Source organism: Morone saxatilis, unplaced genomic scaffold (genome assembly GCF_004916995.1).
Source record: "Morone saxatilis isolate NCDOM2014 unplaced genomic scaffold, NCSU_SB_2.0 Contig19, whole genome shotgun sequence".
Lineage (NCBI taxonomy): Eukaryota > Metazoa > Chordata > Actinopteri > Moronidae > Morone > Morone saxatilis.
Genome location: NW_023339751.1, coordinates 15,171,488 through 15,185,929, shown reverse-complemented (window position 1 = coordinate 15,185,929; position 14,442 = coordinate 15,171,488). Strand labels below are relative to the sequence as shown.

Genomic DNA, 14,442 nt, shown 5'->3' with positions numbered 1-14,442 from the left:
TCAAACTCTTACTAAAGCCACTCTGGAGAAGAGCGAAAACATCTTTTCCATGGAGAAAAGCCTTCAGTGCAGTTCTTTGCCCTTCTTTTAAAGAAAAAACACTCTCCTGATGTGACTGATGGTAGTAGAATCTATGCTAACCAATTTAACACCTGCCATTTGTTGTTTTTGAGTCACTTCTCACATACACTTAGCGTTAAACCACGGCCATAGCTCATGCCATAGCTGCCAATTATTTCTCAAAGGACACAGATCTGAACCACCGCGGTTTGACACAAGCGCATAAACCTGACAAGATAGATTCTCACGCGATCTCGTAAGAGCTGCCTCGCAAGGTTAGCTGTAGGAGAAAAGCTAATTTTGATTGTAATATACAGGGGTATACACAATAGACATGAACAATTTACTCTAAAGTCTTTTTTTTAATCAAAGTATTTTTTTCCTTTATGAGACAAGCAATAGTAGAGGGTTGACAGGAAATTACAGGATTGAAATGCCATGCAACTAATGTCCCCAGCTGGACATGGTCAGCATCTTAAACTCATATGCCACCAGGATGCCCCTGTAATGTAATTTCAGTTTAAAATACCTGCATTAAATACAGCCTTTGTGATGCTTGTAAGGTTAAATTTGTGTTCAGACTGTGTCCGACAGGTACGAATCCAACTAAATTCTTACGGTTCTGGTGGTATTATATTGAATTGCATTGTATTCTGAGGTGCCTCTATCCACCCCTGTGGACAAAACAGAATTTGGACATTCAAGCTCCACAAAGGTTAATACTTATTGCAGGGATACTGTATTGGGTTGTGCTGCACTATAAAGGCCCTGTTATTGTGTCAACTCCTTGTATGTAAACAGTATCTACTGTACTAAGTTTATTTCTGCCATTCTACCTGTCAGTTGTCTGGAGGGTATAATTTAGAGTAGTGAAACACTCCTTCACAGTTCAGATGACATGGGCAGTCTTAGCATCAATACTATTGACGGGGATATGAACCCTTATCTTAGTCTGACAGCAGGAGTGCATGTGTGGGGAAAAAGACCATGGATGTTTATCTTCCTAAAAGAAGAGAGCGAGACAAGATTGAGTGAGTGAATGAGCGAGAGCGACGGAGAGACGATTTGTTCTTACTGGAGGTACTGTACACTTGTTAAAGTGTTGAACTAAGCTGTGGTCCAGCTGCCATATAACACTGATCTCTCCCATTCCTCCCTTCTGTGTGGTGAAGAGCTATTATGTTATGGGAAGCTGCCAAAAGCAGAGTGGAAGGACCCATTCATAATGAGGAAATGACACAACACCCAGTCTCCTCTTAGCTGAGCCTGATATGGATCATTTAAAGCTCTTATGAATCTTCCACCAGCTAAAACATAAAAAAAACTGCACTTTGTGCCAGTTTTCCCTGCTAAATGCTTAAAAACCATCAATGAGCAATTTTTCGGTCGGATATCTCAATCTATAATTAGTGTTGAAAGGAGGAGGAATATGATCTAGCATTGATACACTCACGTGCCCAGAGGTATGTGTAAATATTTGGTAGATCTTTTTCTTTCTTGGCACCAACTGTGGTTCCTTTATGTGTGTAAAAATTACAGTCGGATGTTGTATCAATAATAGGTTTCTTACTCTTGTTTGATCACATTCTAATTTACATTATGAAGTATAATCTTCTTTATCTCATGATTTCCTTTTTTTAGAGGGAATAAAAAGGTGCTCATCCTAAAAAGGGTTATAAAACAGCCTTTTCAAGCGGCCTTATGATAATACAAAACAGGCAACATTCCATTCTGAATCACATATTACAAGCTATGTCAATTAGATCAGAGTTACACTATTGTCACTGCAGGGTAGAACGGTGTTGACAACATTGCTGCATTTATCACAGTGGTGACATTCTCTTTTGAATCTTAGGATTGTGCTCTGAGTCAGAGCAAACTAAATGAGACTGTCTTATTTAGACTGTGAAATCACTGAGACAGACCCAATTTATGCAATATTCACTACAGTAGTGGCAAGGTGGTTTGTTTTATCCCTTCATGTTACATTGGTAAAATGAGGACAATACACTAATGACATCATGTTTTCACAGGCAAACAGATTGTAAGGCACAAAGTTGTAATGTCTTCTTTCAGCCTGGTGTCTTGATAATAATTTTCCCTCTCCCTAGACATTCGTGCAAAACTGAACTGGTCTGGTCTGATGAGGCAAGGACTACTGCAGAAAAATGCACTATGCTTTTGTTGATTCGCTTTAATCTGCATGGCAGATGTCCTTTATAATGGTGTCAGTTATGAGTGCAAGGAAAATGAAAGAATCGCTCACAGTCTCCCAGCCCCTTCGCTGATTAGGTCTCTGAATTTGCTGACAGTTAAGCATTACATGATCTCATTGTAATGGTAAATGTATCATGATTTTAAAGATATGCAAAATTCATCCACCTCTACTGAATTTATCAACCATCGATCAGTCACACCATTACTGAGAAGAAAATGTCCACAATGGGCTTGATAGATTAGAAATTCTCTTTCCAAAGAAAGCAGCTGTTGTTTTCATCTCCCTATTAGAACTCCTTTAATTACACTAGACTTGTTAAAATCCATCCATCAATTTCCATCCATACACACAGTCTATACATTTATCAAATTAGCCCAGATAAATAGAATTAGAATAGATCAATGGTTTTAGGATGCTTTATATGCTTTATCCTGGCAGAGGACGCTATTCTTTTAAGGTGTATGTATAAGACTGCTGTTATATGATAACATTCAATGTCAGATAGCTAGCAGGAAATGAGTGATGGCCCCTGTCCACTTCAGGGGGAACATTTAAGAGTCATTATTCCACCATTATCATCCTTGCCAATGACTGTGGAGCACTCCTGCCTCCTGTCAGTGGGCTGTCTGCTGTGTAATGGGCCTGGGGTATCCATTATGAAGCCAAAATGGCCGCAGATGCACTTTAGCCACAGTCTGCTAAAAGTGGCCAAGGGACTGGGGTACGGATCAAAAAAAGAAAAAAATATAATACTATATGAACCGCCATTAAGTATAGATTAGGTAAAATATTTTGAGCTTTTTCCATTGACAGATAGTGGAATGAGTGAAATAAATTATAGATGTTTTACTTTGCAAAATAACTACCTACATATTCATTATCAATTAATGTTCTGGATTATTTTCTTGACTTTTAGAACTCTTTCTGAACTTCTGAACTCTTTATAAGTTCAGAAAGCCCAAGGTGACATCTTGTCCAACCAGCAGTCCAAAACCCAAAGACATTCCAGGTCCAGTAATTAAGCAACCAGAAATTGAATATAATATGCATAACTATGTATTTATGTTTTTGTTACCTTTAGAATGACCCTGGAGGCTGCCATGTTGAACTGCCATGTTTCTACAGTAACCCAGAATAGACAAACAAAAAACTACTAAAACTAGCTCTAGATAGGGCAGTTGGCTTTTTTCACATTGAATGTTTCTATTATATTTATATTGAAAAACAGTACATGTAGCATCTTTCAAATTAAATCCAGACAGAAATAATACCATATCCAGCCCTGGATATGGAGTATAAAGTTTAGTGTGGGTAGGTTGCATCTCAGAAAACTTGTTAACAGGGAACCAGCAACTCTCAGGAACAGACTGTCTCTGTTCTCAGTACACAGTTTATTGTTACACATTTAGACATTGTACCAGTGTTAAAGCATGCTCTAGATTTGTATTTCTGTCAATCACATGACTTCCTACTGAGTATTAGCATTTCATGTTGCACTAAGGAATATCTGCCAAGTGCCCTGTTGCACATGTTGGCATCCATGTAAGTCTGTCTTTATGTCTTGCTCCCACACACACACAGAAACCCTAACACACTTCCTGCTCAGGAGAAGAACATTGTCTTTCCTGCACCCTCCTGAGCATCCATGCAAACGGCTACAAATGATCCCTCTTTTTCTTCTGCACTTTTCCTCGTTCTGCACTCTCTTCCTTGTTCGACTTTAACTACAACAACTACAGTGCATCTTCCTCTACCTTGGGTCTCTGACATTCCCACTTGCCCGCTAGTCCGCAGTATGTTATTTAGTTGCCCCTGTACTCATGATTTACAGAGCCTTAATGTAGTACTGTGCTTGCAGTCAGCAGATGAAATCGTCATTTGTCACATTAATAGTCCTCCCTCTCTGCCATACATTCAAACGTGCACACACAAGCACCCACACATACATAATGTACACATCCCTTTCCCAGTATGGCTCCATTCAACACCCCCTCTTAATATCATCCTTCCTTTTCTCCCCCTCCTCACCCCTCCTTCTCACCCCTCTCATCTCACCCCTAATGTCCAAAACCACTCTTTTTTCCTTCCTTTTTCTTAACCTACTCTTTCACACCTCCTCTGGTATCATGGTGGACCTTAACATACATGAATATGTTTATGATATGTTCACGTTCTACGGTCCTCGTTGTGCTTCTTATAGTGCTCAATATCACGGATTTGTATGATACAATAATGTCTTAGATTGCAGTGCTGTTGCTTTGTGCTAAATTTTGCAGACATTGAAGTGGACTATATAATTAGGTGGTATTATGAAATTCAGGGAGAGAACATTTAATTGCTGTTTTGAACAATATGCTCAGCTGTTTATGCTGAAATTATAAGAGCCCTGCTGTGTGAGAACCAGTGACTTGAATTTTAAAGGCAGCGTTTGCCGTATCCTGTCCTGTGTCACATGCAAAATTAGAGAATCCCTGTAGTAGACGATTATGCAGCTCATAACACAGACAGAGCTTAAAATTAAATGCAAATTCATTATTCTTCATTTTAACTGTTTTGCATTGGGATTCACGTCACTTTCTCTTTCCTGGTAATTGCCTATTTCTGTCTTTTGCATCTTTTACCATAAGAGACTAAGCAAATAACACTTTACAATTTGTATACTACACAAAAGGTTTGGTCAAGAGTAAAGGGTCAACAGTCATGAATGTGTATTTTTCCTCTAAAAACATGAGAATAGTATAAGCTGTGGTTTCAACTGAGCAAAAAATATTGGTTTAGCATAAGTCGCGTATCTTGTGAAAATTGCCTGAATCGATGCACAGTGAGTTTTAGCCTGTGTGCTAAATGTGAAATTGAAGATTTTAATACGGATGAATGTTTTAAATGCACATGAAAACCAACTGTAGAAAGAGAAAAAAGTAAAAACAGCTTATGAACTGTATTTTACCTTTACACTACTCACAACTGTACTAAAGATAGAGGTATGAAATTGTGTTGTATATTTAAAGTTAACTTCACTAAACATGGTCATTTTGTTTGAATGAATCATCTTTTTAGGTGATTGATCAACTGTCAGATAGTTTTAAGAGAAAATAATGAATGCCTAATAGATCAGATCACTGCAACCTCAAGTCTACCCACTGTCATTAAATATTTACCACCACTTAGACAGAACAGCTTTTCTCGTCAATTTTAGATGTATTAATAATGTCAGAGATGGCATTTTCTTCTTTAAAAGGTATTTGGCATTTTGTCCCAGCAGACATGCTGACCTGCCCTAAGAGGATCTAAGACAGATTTTGTCCAAATTACATGTGTAAATAAAAATGTACAGACATTACAAACGTGTCTGCAGGCTTAATCTGTGCTGGTTTATAGATTTAGGTTTATAGAAAAGAGCGAGAGAGAGAGAGAGACAGAGAGAGAGAGAGAGAGAGAGAGAGAGAGAGAGATGAGAGAGAGAAGAGAAGGGTGTGAAGGACAATATTTAGTTTAGATTCATGAGAGGCATGATTTTGCATCTAACCTTCTGTAAAAAGCTAAAATACTCCTGATTTTTATTTGTGACCGATTCCTCCCACTCAGGCGCTGTTCTGCGCTTTCGCTAAGAAACACACCAACTCCTGTAGCTCTCTGATGCATCTGCTGTTTTCAAGTGACTGTTACCTCTAACAAGCATTTTTCGCTTTAATCAGCTGTCTCATTTTTGTCTGGGGACAAGGATTAGAGGATGCCCCCCACTGAATCTCTCATCTACACATTACAATACAACTTCACTACCAACCCCCTCCTTTCTGTGATCTGCTCTCAACTGCAGAGGCTCAGATGTAATCCTAAGTAGGATACACAAAGAACCATCTTGAATTCTTAAGCCCAGTTGAGTGCACTTTCTTGAATAATGTCCAGTGCTCTTAAAACTTGACAAAAAATATTTTTGATATGAAAATCTTGTTGGAATTGATCACTGTTTGAATTGACTTGGAAAGCATATCTAACCATGTCTTATCTCATTTCTTCTCCTCTTCTCCCCACCTCATTTTTCTCCATTTATCTGCTTTTTCCTATTTCTTACTTCCTCCTCTATCCTGTCTGTGTCTTTCATCCTTATTTCCTCTCTTCAAATCCTTGTCTTCTCCCCTCTTCCTTTCCTTTCTATTTTTTCTTTCTTCTGTCCAGCATGTGAGTTGATGAATCAGGGCATCCTCGCTCTGGTCACATCCACAGGCTGTGCAGCTGCAAGTGCCCTGCAGTCTCTGACAGATGCAATGCACATTCCCCATCTTTTCATCCAGAGAAACGGGGATGGTGCACCCCGCACTGCCTGCCAGCTCAACCCCAGCCCAGACGGAGAGAGCTACACCTTGGCTGCCCGTCCACCTGTTCGAATCAATGACGTTCTGCTCACCCTCATCTCAGAACTGCACTGGCAGAAGTTCATCATCTTTTACGAGAGCGACTACGGTGAGTTGGGATGAATGAGAGCAGTTGATGGTCAAATGTATCTCATAAACATGACATTTGTGTACGTAATGCTCCAAAACCATCTCTAATGTTAGGGAGGACTGCACATGAATTAAAGTCATATTAACACTAAGTATTATATGCTGAAAAGAATACACTGAGTTGGTACCAAGATGAAAGAGCATCACCACACACACACACATATACTCTACATGCACAGTGCTAAAAAATAAATCAAAGTTCAGAAGGGAAAAACAAGTTCTCATCGCCACATTCACCATTATTAGCATCCTCATGAAGAGACAAGTCTGAGCCTAATTGGCTCATTTGTGGCACCAGAATGAGGGTGTGTCCCAGCAGTACTTTATATATTCTCAGATGTTCTCCATTTCTGTTTCATTATTCTCACCACGACTCCCCTGTGGACCAGACCTTTTGTGACCCACATTTGGCAAAATCCAAAGCACTGTGGATCGAGGAGTGATTGGCAAGACAGTCCAAGGGCAGAGAAATGAGAATATATTGCTGAATTGGCATTCCTCAGATGATACTTTGCCACTGCTGGCTAATCTTTTTACTACTTGGAAGAGTGCAATCTAGAAGGGAGTGTAAATCTGTTTTATTTTTTTCAGTACAGTGCAAGCTACAGTTGATGTAGTGTATAGTAAAGCAAGCCCTCAAGGGAATACAGCCACCCACTACCCCACTACAAGTTTCCACCCCCCAGTTTGGCCTGTCACAGTGCTCCATGTGAATGTATGTGACATGTTGTTCCACATTTACAGAGATCTGTCCTTCGATTTGTTTCTGACATTGGCACTCTTTGTAGAAAGTGCACTCTCAGCATTGAGTTGGATCGATTAAAATCCCACCATGTAAGAGCATCTGCCCATCTATCTGTCTGACTAGCTGTCTTGCTCTCACCTTTCTTTCTCTCTTACTAACAGTATTTCTTTCTGATTACCTGTCTTGCGATCTGTCTGTGTTTCTGACTACCAATCTATGTCTTTATTTTTGACTAGCTAACTTGCAGTGTGTCTTGTTATCTATCCGTCCTGTCTGTCTCACTACTAACTGCCTGTCTGTCTCTTGCAAGCATTCTGATCTGTCTTTCTTTTTGACTAGCTGTCTGTCTGACTAGCAAGCTACCTGTCTACCTTGCTATTTATCTATCCACCCTGTCTGTCAGACTAGCTTCCTTCTGACTAACTGTCCACGTAACTAACTCACTCTGTGTCTATCTATCTGTATTTCTTATTGACTAGCCGTCTGTCTAACTGGCTACAGTAGCTGTCTATCCACCCATCCTGTCTGTTTGACCAGCTGTCATGCTATGTGCTTATTTCTTTACTAGCTCGTTGTCTTACTATTTTTTAAAGGGGCTTTATTGGCGTGGGTAACAGATGTTTACATTGCCCAAATAAGTGTAAAATATAACCTATAAGCTATCTTGCTGTTTATCTGTCTTTCTTATTGGCTACCTGTCTGTCTGTCCGTCTAACTAGCTCTCTGTTTTGTTTTCACCGTGTTGCAATACAGTTCCATTCATTGAATCATATTATATCAGGAACTCTTTATGTATAACATGCCACTACAGCACAATGCACTATAGCCTTAAATTGCAAATCCTTTGAGAGGGAACCTATGTCTAACGCATGAAGGCTTGGTTTAACAAGGCACTGGTGGTAAAAAAATAATACTAGTTCTAACAGAATAGCCTTTTTTAAGTGTGCTAAATTAGGTGCTACAAAGTCGGCACCATTGACATTTGTGCTTGTGTTACACTGTTTAACTCTGCACTCGTTTAATTAAGGAATGTAGCGGCTAATTAGGATCCTCCTCACAAAACAGTCAAAATATCCATGGTGCCTGCCTTGAAGCAGTACTATAGTGACCCACACCACTGCCTACAGAGAAGTACTGTCTGAAAATCTGTGTTGGCACTTGACTATTTAAAGAGATAGTGAATGTTAAATTCAAACTTGAGATATGAGAAGGGAGAAACAGTTGCAGAAGTTCACTCAGTTTTAGTTAGATTATGCATTTATGTGTGTGGGTGTGGTAATGAGTCATTTTACACATTATCTATGATACATTTTAGTTTACTAACTGGGGATGGTTTGGTGCAAAAAATTGAATCTATAAAAAAACAATCATAATCATTTATATATACTTTAAAATATATTTTAACAAATCTACAAAACTAATTTTATTCAACAAAAGGACTAAAATGATTAGACTAAATAAAAATATAAACTGTCAAAGGAATATTAATAACAAAACGGTACGGCAGCAATACATCTAGGCTAATCCAAAGAAAAAGAAGGGAATGACTGTGTGGAAGAAGTTTATGGCTCTGGGAAATAGTGTCTCTGTGCTAGAGACCAGCTACCCCGGGTCTCCCAACAATCCACCGTCAACTTCGGTGTGTTTCTCTCCATTTACTTGTCAGTCTGTAAACAACACCATGCCGTCTGAAACGCTCTCTGCCCCCGCCTTGGCGAGGGGTGAACAGACTCACCGTCAAGTAGATACAGGTTAGCTGCACTGCTAACAGGCAGCATAAAGTTTACTTAGTTGTCTGTGCAGTTAAGCTGCAGTAAAAAAAAAAGGAAATGGCAAGTGGGTAAATGTAGTATTTTTCCTGCACGCCCCTCTGACGTGCATGTTTATTGGTGCACTGAGGCTAATGAGTTTTCTAGTAAAGTACATAAACAGGTGAGTAGAAATGGATATAAATAATAGGAAATGAAAAACTGTGAATGTATTCTACCGGTGGTATTGACCTGAACGTGGATTTTTTAAGGAACAGGGTTAAAGGTCTACTAGTTATAAAAGTACCTTCTGACACAAAGTGAATTTTCTAACATTAAGTGAGGCTTCCTTGTCAAAGTTTTCCTCCTAAAATGCATACAAATAGATTTGAAACAAAGTATTGCGTTTAACTCTCAGAGATCGGGCCACTGTAATTGGTTTTTCTCAGGATTCTTTAAGAAATAGTCTCTGCAGCTGCAGCAACACATCACACCAATGTTTAACACCGTACATTTCTTAGACTGGCTCCTGTTAGGTGCCAGTAAACCATTGCAGAAGAAGAGGGCACAGTGAGATTAAATGGGCACCAGTCAAACCTCAAACGGTGGAAAACAATATAGAAAATGTGATGGAAATATGGCATTTATGAATTGACCTAAGGTTTTTTATTTGTCAACATTTTTGTCTCTTCAGTCAGCGTTTAAATCACATGCTTCATGTGTGTCATGATTTATTTACTAAGTCTTTTTCCATCACTTTGTTGAATCTTGCTTTTATCACTACTTTTCCACCTCAGCCAAGTGTAAAAACTTTGTGATAGTTTTGGCAGTGTTTCAATTTTCGCATTTCCATCCAGCTGTTTTTATTTACAAACTGAAAATGTGCATTAAAACAAGTGGCAGTAAACCCACCTAGTGTATGTCAAGCATGCTGTGTTACATGTAAAACACAAAGTTAGTTAGTGAAGTTTGCTTACATAATCATAGCCTGAGGAAGACAGACTGAAACAATGCACAACATTAAATTAAACAACATTTGGTCCATTACACTTAATTTATTCAGAGGGCTAACATGCTGTTTGATATAAGTTGATTCAGATTTGAGAATATTACAGCTTTTTCTTTTTTTTGTTGTTGTTTTCAAGTCAGTTTTAATTATTTCTTTAAATCTTATGCAGCAAGTTACAGGTACACAAAAACATTCAGAATGAATAATTACATGGTTTATTTATTTTTTAGATAAAATACTTATTTACCATTTTCTCTTTTATATAGTAATTATCTTCTCTTTTGTTTAAGATGAATCTCCATAATACAAGGCTATGTATTTTTCTGTTTATTACATGGTGTATTGCATTGCTAACTGATCAAAAACTCTACTTTAGTCCTTGTTGCTACTTCTCCCGTCACCTTCATCATCACGTTTTGGCTTTACTCAAAGCACAGGAGCTTGGATCAGGTTCTCAGTGTGATCTTGTCAAAGCCTTCCTGTCGTGTCTCTTCAGCATTGTGTCTAGATTTAGCATGAAAAGGGCAGGAAGTACAACACTGTGACATCCCCTTAAGTAGGAAAGTTCCTTTCATGATATTTGTCATGTTCTTAAAACATAGTACAGAACGTTTCGCTTAGGTTTGCCATAAATGCCTACATTATAATTGCCTTGTTCATCATGTGAATGTATTACTCTTAAAGTTGACACAGGCGCTTCATTAGTTTCATTGAGGGCTGCAACTAATGATTATTTTCACTATTGATTACAGTCCCTACAAGGAACTTTGATTTTGTGTTGATTCTGGCAGCCCCTGTGGACAAAAGCAGCATGAGCACCAGCACCTGGTGTCGTAAAGATCTTAATCTGGGTAATTTGTGCATGGATGTAGAACCTGCATTTGTTTTTGAAGCGAGTGAAAGAAAGACACAGTTGTTTGCATGATGCATAGTGATGAGGTAATGTATCTCTTTGTGGCTAGGTAAGATTAATAACTGTAATACAACCATTTTTATTACTGTTCATACACCTAGGTTAAAGTATATGTAAACCTACAACTAACAGAATCGGTTGCACAAGAAAGCTAAAGGTATCAACATTCCCTGGTAATGTTTTTTCTTCATAATAATGAGATATAGCTCGGTGGCAAGGCCAACATACAAAGCGCCAGTTGCTCTGCTGTAATCTGGGAAGAGAAACAGAAGTATCTTCTGTCATGTACCTCATGACTACAGAGCAGCGTTTGTCAAGAATATCAGCATATTTGGTCAATAACCAGTCTGACCTGTATGAGTTATGGGATCCTGCACTCTGTACATCTACTTTGCCACAACAACAACAACGCATTATAGCGATTAGTACCTTCCAACTAAAGCCTAAATTAGCTGAGCTAACATTACCCTTAAGCCTACCCTTGCAATGTTATCTGAAGTGAATCTTTACTGGCTAACATACCAAACATAATGGAGGAGCAAAGCCTGGTCATAAATATATAATTTTTTTTTTTTCACTTAAGTGATCTAGCTTTTCTACTTAATACAAACTACTGCAGATTGCCTGGTGCATGTTTATCATCCACCCATAATCACAGAAAGCTTTGAAATGTTTGCACAAACATGATGATTATTATTATTTTATTTTTTCACCCTTGGTGCCATGGAAATCCTTTTCTTTTTCTACAGAAAACTAGGTTTTCAACCAGCGCAGAAAATTTGGTACATTGCCTATGATATATAAATATACTGCAGATATGGCCGTGTTATGTTTTATTTTTAACATTATGGCTGCAAGACACATTGTTTTTATCATATTAGTCTAAGTACTGTACAATATGTGAGAATAAAGTATATGACTCATTGGCTGATGCACCTAAAGTCAGACAGTGAGACATTATTTAACCATTGAATAGCAGCTAGGATTATTTTGAACTGTAAAGTCTTTTTGTCCTCAGCTATAATCGGATTTGCTGATTGACTGTGACTGACTAGGCACTGTGCTGATCTATGATCATCAAACTGTACATCTCGATCTAATTTATAATATGACTGTCTGCAAAAGGGTGTGTTTTTGAATCTTTCAGATATCAGAAAGATCATTTTGCTCAATTATTTTTTTTATCTGATATTTAAAACTCATACCAAAAGGAACAGATGTCAGAATGAACATGCTGTCAAAGGAAATTTAAATTGAGTAATTTGTCAGAAGCATGATTGCCTACATACTGAGGCCATCTTTATCGGACATGTAAAGTAGGAGTGAACTTGGTGTGATGGATTTATAGATGTGGTGTGATAAGGCTGTGTTTTGCTGGGCTGCTGTCTCACCAATTTGGTGATGGTGCATTAGTCTATAACAGCAGATGTTAGAAAAGATAGAGCACCTTCTTGCATGTAGCCGCAGGCCTCACACTGTAGCACCACGTACAAAGAATTGTCCAAAACCTCATTATCTATATTACACTTATCTAGAGAATTATTATTACAATATATCATATTTTTTTAATCCTTTGTTTTTGGGTGGTGAAAGCAACACCAGGCTCTGCAGCAGGAGAACACATGGTGAGTTTTGTGTTTTATTACAGCTTAAACAGCTGGCTTCCCTGACCTTAGGGGCAAAGTGTAGCTTAGTGTAATGAAGTGTGTCAGAGAAGCTGATTCATTCTAGTCTTCACCAATGCATCAGTTGCATAAAAGGCACATTATGTAAACAACTTCAAGGCTTCACCTCTTGTCATTGTACATTTTCAACACATAATTTGATTCTCTGTTGTGAGAGAGCATGTTCCATAATTTCTTTCATAAGTAACAGAAAAAAACTTCCACAAGAAGCAGGGTGACAATAGTGTACTACAGCTGTAAAGCATCCTTATGAGGTTTTTGGCTTTTGTGCCTTCAGGCGAATAAGAGCAAACAAAATATATGATGATCCTATACTAGCCCATTGCTAACCAAAAGACCCTTAATGCCTTCTGAGATTCAGCTTTTTCTTTTTTGTTGAGTTTGTTCCTCTTTTGTCATTTTTTGTTTCTCTCTTTTTTGTTCCTCCCTTTGTTCTATCTTTCTTTCTCACCTGTAACAACTTTTATAGCAAATACTGTTTTGCTTCCTTCAAACAATCCTACTGTTGTAGATTTCAGCCATGCTCTCTGACAGTGTTGAAGGGGAGTCTAATGCCCCAGCTTTTTATTTGAAAAGACAAAATAGACCCAGTGCATGTCAAGGCCACAAAAGTTCATCTCATCCACTGAAAAACAAACTTGACGGCAAATTCTTGCTTTGCTGTCAAGGACCATGCAGCCCCTTGTGCATTGTGGGTATTCTTCTCAAACTGACCATACTGCTCAGATATCAAATGAACTTACTTTCATACACAAACAACTGTTCACTGTTCTTTTAGCTGCATTTAAATGACATTGACTGACTCTGCAGTTGTGGGTTGAGTTCCTGTGGTGAATCGAAAGATGTGGTTTTTATTCCATTTTATTTTACATTTGACCATGACCAGACACAACCCAGGTTCATGCTCTCTTCTCTGCTTATTTTTTTAACTTACCATGTCTTTACATAGACACTGCTCAGCAGAATGGCTGCAAATTGAATAAGTCAGTCATGCCATGCTTTGTTTTAAATCTGATGCCACATGCCTACTTATCCGGCCCACACCTCAAAAAGTAAGCTACTGAATACACCTTGACTACAAGATGAGAATCCCCTCTGACTGTTGATCACCGTTTAATCATTCAATAAATAAAATAAACTATTTTAAATATGAAAATTGACTACATTCACCCCTATTTTATTTGAACCAATTTCTTGGTTTTAAATAAAAAAATTCCCTGCTCTGTTCTTGTCCGGTTAACATGAATGATTTTAAATAATGGCTTGAGGGACGGCAATATCAGCGTGGTGGTTGGTCAGTCTGTCGGCCTACCACTGTGGTCCAAATATTTCAACAACTACTGGATAGATAGCCAGATAGTGTACTACAGCTGTAAAGCATCCTTATGGGGTTTTTGGCTTTTGTGCCTTCAGGCGAATAAGAGAAAACAAAATATATGATGATCCTATACCAGCCCATTGCTAACCAAAAGACCCTTAATGCCTTCTAATGAGATTCAGCTTTTTCTTTTTTGTTGAGTTTGTTCCTCTTTTGTCATTTTTTTGTTTCTCTCTTTTTTGTT

The 14,442-nt window shown here is 38.3% G+C and overlaps 1 protein-coding gene across 1 annotated transcript in view; it reads left to right on the top strand.

Moving 5' to 3' along the window:
• grid1a (glutamate receptor, ionotropic, delta 1a) overlaps positions 1-14,442 on the top strand; it is a 220,790-nt gene that overhangs the window by 123,123 nt on the left and 83,225 nt on the right. The window contains exon 3 of the mRNA XM_035663666.1: positions 6,455-6,739. Within this exon, the coding sequence (XP_035519559.1) occupies positions 6,455-6,739 (285 nt within the window). The remainder of the gene's footprint in view (positions 1-6,454; positions 6,740-14,442) is intronic.